The sequence below is a fragment of the Pseudonaja textilis genome, chromosome Z, assembly GCF_049901715.1.
Source record: "Pseudonaja textilis isolate UNSWEBS1 chromosome Z, rPseTex1.2, whole genome shotgun sequence".
Classification (NCBI taxonomy): domain Eukaryota; kingdom Metazoa; phylum Chordata; class Lepidosauria; order Squamata; family Elapidae; genus Pseudonaja; species Pseudonaja textilis.
This window is the reverse complement of record NC_142008.1, coordinates 123,632,819-123,639,928: the sequence shown is the minus strand read 5'-3', so window position 1 is coordinate 123,639,928 and position 7,110 is coordinate 123,632,819. Positions and strand designations below refer to the sequence as shown.

At 47.0% G+C, this 7,110-nt stretch overlaps 1 protein-coding gene across 1 annotated transcript in view; it reads left to right on the top strand.

Moving 5' to 3' along the window:
* Positions 1–1,694: 1,694 nt before the first annotated feature.
* The window catches only part of PER1 (period circadian regulator 1), a 29,205-nt gene continuing 23,789 nt past the window's right edge, over positions 1,695–7,110 (top strand). Inside the window, 2 exon segments of the mRNA XM_087917798.1 lie at positions 1,695–1,947; positions 5,952–6,375. Coding sequence (XP_087773924.1) covers positions 6,131–6,375 — 245 coding nt within the window. The 5' untranslated portion in view covers positions 1,695–1,947; positions 5,952–6,130.

The window sequence follows — 7,110 nt, the reverse complement described above, 5'->3', positions numbered from 1 at the left end:
TGGGGAGTAGGGCTTATAATTGGGCACACATGTAAAAAAAATCAAGCTAGGATTTACTTTCAGGGTAAGTTGGTAAATTTTCAGAGAAACAGGATATCAGTTTCCAAATATTCTCAAATCTATTGTCTCAGCAAGCTGAGAAAATTGCTGTGATGCAACAAAAGCACTAAGACACCATCCATCATCAACAAAACCTATTTTAAACCAAAGAGCATAATGTACGAGGACAAAAATCCAGAAAATTGGGGTGAGGTGCGGCGGAAGGTGGTGTCTCATTTCTAAATTTAGAAGGTGGTTTGGGCACTTTCGGAATAGACTGTTGTGTCATGATTTGCTTCTCATTTCTGTTTGGATGCTCTTTGTCCTTATTTTTTTAACCTGTCCTATTTGGGTCACTTTTAGAGGGGAAGGCCCAGGTCACAATTGTTGTCCTGTGTGTGTGTGTATGTGTATGTGTGTGTGTGTGAGAGAGAGAGAGAGAGAGAAGAATTGCAAACAAGAGAAAAAATTTAGGAAATGATTTTATGCGAAATGTTAGAACCACTTTATAATGCCTTAGAAGACCACAGCTGGAATACTGCATCCAATTTTGGTCACCAGACTATAAAAAGAGGTTGAGACTCTGGAAAGAGTGCAGAGAAGAGCAACCAAGATGATTAGGGGGCTGGAGGATAAACCATTTAATGTTTAGTGAAGAGAAGGACCAGGGGAGACATATGACAGCAGTCTTCCAATATTTGAGGGGCTGCCACAGAGAGGAGAGGGTGAAGCTATTTTCTAAAGCACCAGAAGGCCAGAAAAGGAATAATGGGTGGAGACCGAACAATGAGAGATTCAACCTAGAAATAAGGGAAAATTTCCTGACAGAACAATTCATCAAGTGGAATAACTTGCCACCAGAAGTTGCAGGGTCTCGCTGGAGGCTTTTAACAAGAGATTGGACTGCCGTTTGTGTGAAATGGTATATGATCTCCTGCTTGAGCAGAGGGTTGGACTAGATGTCCTCCAAGGTCCCTTCCAACTCTGTCATTCTGTTAATCTACACTATGGATTGCATTTAATTTTGTTGTAGGAGGCGCGGAGGACAATAAAGTACTACTACTAATTAAAGAGTGGAAAGGTTTTGCCTCCATAAGTTGTAGATAGCCCCACTGCTGGGGGAGTTTAAGAAGAAAGTGGACAACTCATTTGCCTCTGGTATAAGGTCTCCTACACGAGCAAGGGGGTTGGACTAGATGACCTTCAAGGTCCATTTCAGCTCTTGTTATTCTACTCTATCCCTTAGGGTCTCCTGTTTGGGCGGGATTGGACTAGATGACCTCCGAGGTCCCATCCAACTCTCTGTTAAACAATCTGTAAACCTCCAACCGCTGTTCTTGCGGGACGGGGTGGGGGGGGCGCCGGTTGACGTTCCACCCTCCCTTTCCCACCGCACGCCGGCTACAGTTGAGTCCGCGCCCCGCCCCGGCTCTTCATTATGCAGTCGGAACGTCGCCTTCCGATTGGCCGGCCCGTCCAGCCAATGAGCGGGCCGCGGCGCCGTCTGGCGGCAGCACCAAGGTACACGTGCGGAGCTGGGTGTGTAAAGCGGGGGGGGGGGGAACTGGGGCAGGGCCGGCTGACACCACCCGTCGCTTTTTTGCCGCTCCGCCTCGCTTTCGGCTTATAGAATTTGCGCCGCCCTTCCCGGAGCCAGAGGCAGTTGAACCGGCGAGGAGAGCTCCTCTGTTGCTGTTCCTCCGCTGCGGCTTTCCGCCCCGATCGCCCTCGTTCTCCCGCAAGCCCCGAGCGAGAAGAATGCCAGTGGTCAGCGAGGGAGCCACCGCCAACTGGTCGCGAGGAGCCGGCGAGCAGTTCGCCCCGGCTCAGGCTTGCGTCGGGTAAAGAGAGAAGCCAGGGTTTCTCTCCGCTAGAACCCGAGCCAAGGACTCGATCTTCTTCACCCATGTGAGTAGTTAAAAGAAAAGAAAAAAAAAAAAGGCGGGGGGAGAAAGTGCGCATGCAAAAATAAAAATTGACCGGTGCAAAAAATAAAAAAATTAAAAAGTGCGTGCAAAAAAAAAAAAAAAGGAAAAAAAGTGCGCTTGCAAGAAGCGGAGCGGGGTGTAATTTGGGGAAGGGGAGGTTCCTGATCTGGGTGGCAGGCTGGAAAGAACTGGGAACCCCGCCGTAGTGGCTCCAGAGTGGCGGCGGCGGCGGCGGCCGTGGATGGGTGGCTGGCGGGCTGGCTTGGCAGCCCCAGCTCGGGCCTCACGTGGGCTGGGCTGGGAACAGAATGTTCTTTCATGCCGAGGCGCTTTCGTAATCCGGGCCGGGCGGGGAAAAAGGAGGGGAGGCGGGGCGCTGCGAAAGCACCCGTCTCGGCCATGTGCTTGCAGGCGGGGCGGCTGGAGAAGCGAGGCAGACGGAGGGAGGGAGCGTCTCTTTTTTTTCCCGTATTGCAAGCCGGAGAAGGGTGCGTGGGTGGGTGGGTGGGGAGAAAGAGAGACCCTGGCCGGGATCACGATGGGGAGGGGGCTCCGAGGAAGGAAGGGTCCGTCTGCTTGGCCTCGACTTGGAGACCCCGCCTCGGGGGAGGGGGGGGGGAAAGCAGCAGCAGGAGGTGTCATGTAAGCTTGCTTTCTATGTCAACTTTCCCTTTTGCTATTTTTTGTTTTTATAATTTTATTCAGGAGCGTTTTTGAAGGCAGCGTTTACAAGAAACAAAAAAAACCAGAGCTAATTCTAGAATAGATGTTAACCCGTTTAATGACGATGATGATATACTAACGCATATATTAATAGCTCTAACGATACTATGAGAACTCCTATAGAGCAAAAAAAAAAAAACCACCAAATTTTTAAAAGAGATTTCTTTTTTTTTATGCTTAACTCTTCGTATTTTTAGTTGTAAGGTATAAAGTAGACTATCTCGGTTTTTAAATACATACAGTCATCATTTTTTTCTTCCTCTTAACTTCTACCTCTTGTCTTTGGGGTTGGGAAGGAAAGAGGGAGGGGGGAAAGAGCAGTTGGTTTGGTTTATTTGGGCAAGGGGGGACAGACTGGAGGACCTCAAAGGGCCCCCTATGCCCTAGGATTTCTATGGATGGAAGGGTGAGCCTGGCTGGGAAGGAGTGTGGGGGGGAATCCGAGGGGTGTCTTTAGATGATCCCCCTCCAAAGTCTAGGTCCCCCCAATCTGAGTCACATTTGAGTGGTATAAAGGTCACCTGTTTGAGCAGGAGGTTGGGCTAGATGACCTCCAAGGTCCCTTTCCAACTTTGTCATTATGTTAATGTACTCTTTGAAGAGAAAGGGGGACTTCAATTCGCAGGATCCCCAGGCAGATCTCTCTCTCTCTCTCTCTCTCTCTCTGTCTCTCTCTCCCCCTTCTCCCCATCTCCCCCCGCCCAAGAGGATACTGGGAGTTGAAGTCCATCGCTTTGCTGAGAAAAATCTTATCTCCCTATTGAGGGGTGGGATTTGCCAGTTGCCACTCCCCCCCCACTCTTGGGTGGGATTTGGGGGAGGGGTGGGGCTGGCAAGCTGAACTCCCAAAACTCACTTCAGGTCCAGCTTCCCATTGACAAAAAGATTTGATTGATTTGAACCTATAATTAATACCAATCAGATTCAAATAAAATGCCAATGCAGCTTTCAAATCAAAGGTCTCCGTTCTTGGGAGTCCCAACAGATTTTTTTTTGCCCAGCAAATTCGAAGACTTCTTGTTGTTGTTGTTGGTTGTAAAACAAAAAAAAAAATGGTTTCCTTTTAACCCATCTGCTGCTGTTGCAGTTGTTTTAAAGCTGCTTTAAAGTTGTTTTAAAATAAAATAAAAAAAAAATTCCCTCGCCTTTCATAGAATTTCCTGTTCTGACTAAGTACACCCTGTGCTAATAAGATTTCTTGTGACATCTTTGCAGCTTGGCTGGGAGTTGACAATGACACCACCTACACATAATTGCTAGGCACAGCGTTCTCTCCCCCCAAAAAAATCCAGTAGGCCTGTACAACAGGACCTATGCTCCCCAGCCACAGGACACTGTGGAAACGCTTGCTGGGAAGGGTGGTCTTAAGTGCCCCTGTTTGCAGGCCGGTTGGTTGCTTCTTGGCCGCTTTAAAAGGTTTTTTTCTGCTGGTGTTTTGGCTTCAAGAGGCAGGGATAAATAAGGTTGCTTCTTTGTGAGTTGGCAGTGTGGTTGTGTGTGTGTATAGTTTTGTTTTTTGTTTTTTTGGCTGGAGAGGAGCAAAAGGAAGGGGGCTGGGCATATTTGCAGTGCTAATGACTAGGTTGGATGGGAGTTTGCTTTCAAAAACCCGGCTTTTGATCATAAAATATTCACAGTCTTTGCAAATGATGGTTGTGCAATGGAAGTTTGATTGTCTAAATGCAACTTTCACAATTTAAAAATAGGTGGACTTCAATTCCCAGAATTCCCCAGCCAGCTGAGCTGGCTGGGAAATTCTGGGAGTTGAAGTCCACATTATCCTTGTTGACAAAATATTGCTTAAGACCCAAAGAAGGAACATTGATTTAATCATTCGCTGACAACTTTGTTTAACGTGGTTTCAAAGTTATGACAGACTTGGAAAAAGTGGCTTATGACCTGTCTTCCGAGTTATGACCGTTGCAGACACCACCAATCCCCTATTGAAGCGTCCATAGATTCTTTTGAAAGTACATTTTCATCTAAATCAAGGCGTCTTCAAACTTAGCAGTTTAAGACTTGTGGACTTCAACTCCCAGAATTCCTGAGCTGACATGACTGGAGGAGGAATTCTGGGAGTTGAAGTCCACAAGTCGTAAAGCTGTCAAATTTGAAGACCCCTGATCTAAACATAGCATCAAGTTTTCGAAGATTGAGCCGGAATCTTTGTCTCACACCTTGGCAGGTTGGTTTTATTTTGCTGATTTATTTCCAGGTAGACTATAACTTATGTTATTTTATTTATTATTTTATTTTATTTTATTATCTATTACTTTATTTTATTAATATTATTTTATTCTATTTTTATTTTCTCTTTCATTTTCTTTATTTTTCTTCTTATCATTTGAAGGACTCCGGAGAGAGAAAAAGAGGATGTTTCAATGCATATATTACACTAAAACAGGTTTTTATTTCAACTGTGGCCAATTTAAGATGACTGGACTTAATTCCCAGCATTTCCCAGCGAGGAGAATGCTGGGAGTTGAAGTCCACCCATCTTAAAGTTTCCAAAAACGGTGCTGTGGATACCAGATTTAGCAGCATGGCCAATGTAGAGGTTCTAAGGGCTCACCTTTGACCTCTGCAATGGAAGGAACCCCATTGGTCAGAGATTTGGTTAAGGGAAAGGGCACCAAGCGGTGATCTTTCTGCACAAGTATTTCCTGCGTTCTATTTTATACTAGCTCGATACCCGTGCTTTGCTATGAAACTATGTGGTTGGACGTTTTTAGGGAGGAAAATACGGGGGGGGGGGATTCTGCCTCTGCCTGCCAGCATCCATCGGTATTCATCTGGCTAGTGTCCTGTCAGTGTGTAAGAGAGTTGAGGGCTGCTTGGAAACTGAAAGAATATTTGCCGCGTGAGCGAAGAGACAGCAAGGAGCCTGGGCATGGCTTAGCTCAACTGTTCTGTACTAAAGCTGTTTGGTGCTGTGAAACTGAAACTCCTCTGCTGGTGTTTTTTGCATTTGGACGATATTTCTTCTCAGGTGGGGAGGGGGAGTAGAACTCCTTAGCATCAGAGCGTGTTAATAATAATAATAGAGGAAATATTCTAAATGCCCTGATGGTCATTTCGAAAAATCCTTTCTTAGTGACCCCTAGAAGCCAAGAGGAACATCATGTGCCAACTTTCAAGTTTGTAGGCTTCACAGTTCTGGAGATTTTGTGACGATGCGTGAGGGGTCTTTCGCTTTTGTACAGAGAGATTATTATTATTTATTCTAACTTTGTGGATTATTTTTTACCTCTTCCCTTGTAGGCGTTTTGTATGAAATGATTGCTCCTGAGTGAGGCCATTCGCCCCCTTCCCCCCAGTTACGAAAAAAAGAGGTTCCGTTTTCGCCGGCAAGCTCCTCCCTACACCCCTCCTGGGATTTATAGCATTTTAGCGCCTGTGTTATTTCTGCCGAGGCCGAGGCCTGTGTTCTAGAAGCAGGCATGAGCACCGGGTGTGAATCCAGCCAGAACAGTGGGGGCGGGAGCAGTAGCGACAGCTCCGGTGCCCCCCGCAGGACACGGGCTCCTCGCGGGAGCGACGCCCAGGGTCAGGCCACCGACGACATGGACGTTAACAGCAACGGCTCCAGTGGCAATGAGTCTCACGGGGATTCACACAGCAGCTCGCACAGCAGCGGCAACGGGAAGGACTCGGCTCTCCTGGAGACCAGTGAGAGCAACAAGAGGTAGGAAGGGGTTTAATCCTCGTCTTACAACCAGAATGAACTTCTGTCGCTAAGCAAGGCGGTTTTTAAGTGAGTTGCGCCCGATTTTACGGCCTTGGGGGGGTTTTTTGTGGGGTTTTTTTTGCCATGGTAGTTAAGTGAAGCCCGGAGGTTGTTAAATGAATTATGCGGTCATTAAATGAATCCGGCTTCCTCCCTTGACGGAAGCTGGCTGGGAATGCCACAAATGGCGGTCAGGGGGCCAGAGGACACCGCAACAAATTTTAACGTGCCTGCATTTTAATCACATGACTGGGAAACGCTGTAAATGGTCACAAGTGTGAAGACTGGCCGTTAAATCAATTTTTCCCACTGCTGTTGTAAGCTTGAACGGTCACTGAATGAGGGGTTGTAAGTTTAGGACTACCTATAAAGCCTTGGGTCGTTAGAAGATCATCAGGGTCATTCCATAATTGGATGTTACATGTAGTCCTCAACTTACAACCGTTTGTTTAGCCGCCGTTACAAGTTACGACAGTGCTGGAAAAGGGGCCTTGGCAACCTGTCTTTGCACGTGACCGGCGGTCAGGGGATCGCGACTTTCCCAGCCTGGGCCTGACAAGCCGAATCAATCGAGGAGATCTGGATTCACTTAACGACCATGTGACTTGCTTAACAACCGCGGCAAAAAAAATAGTTGTAAAATCAGGCATGGTCCTGCGTAAGGACTCATTTAACAACCCGCTTGCTTAGTAA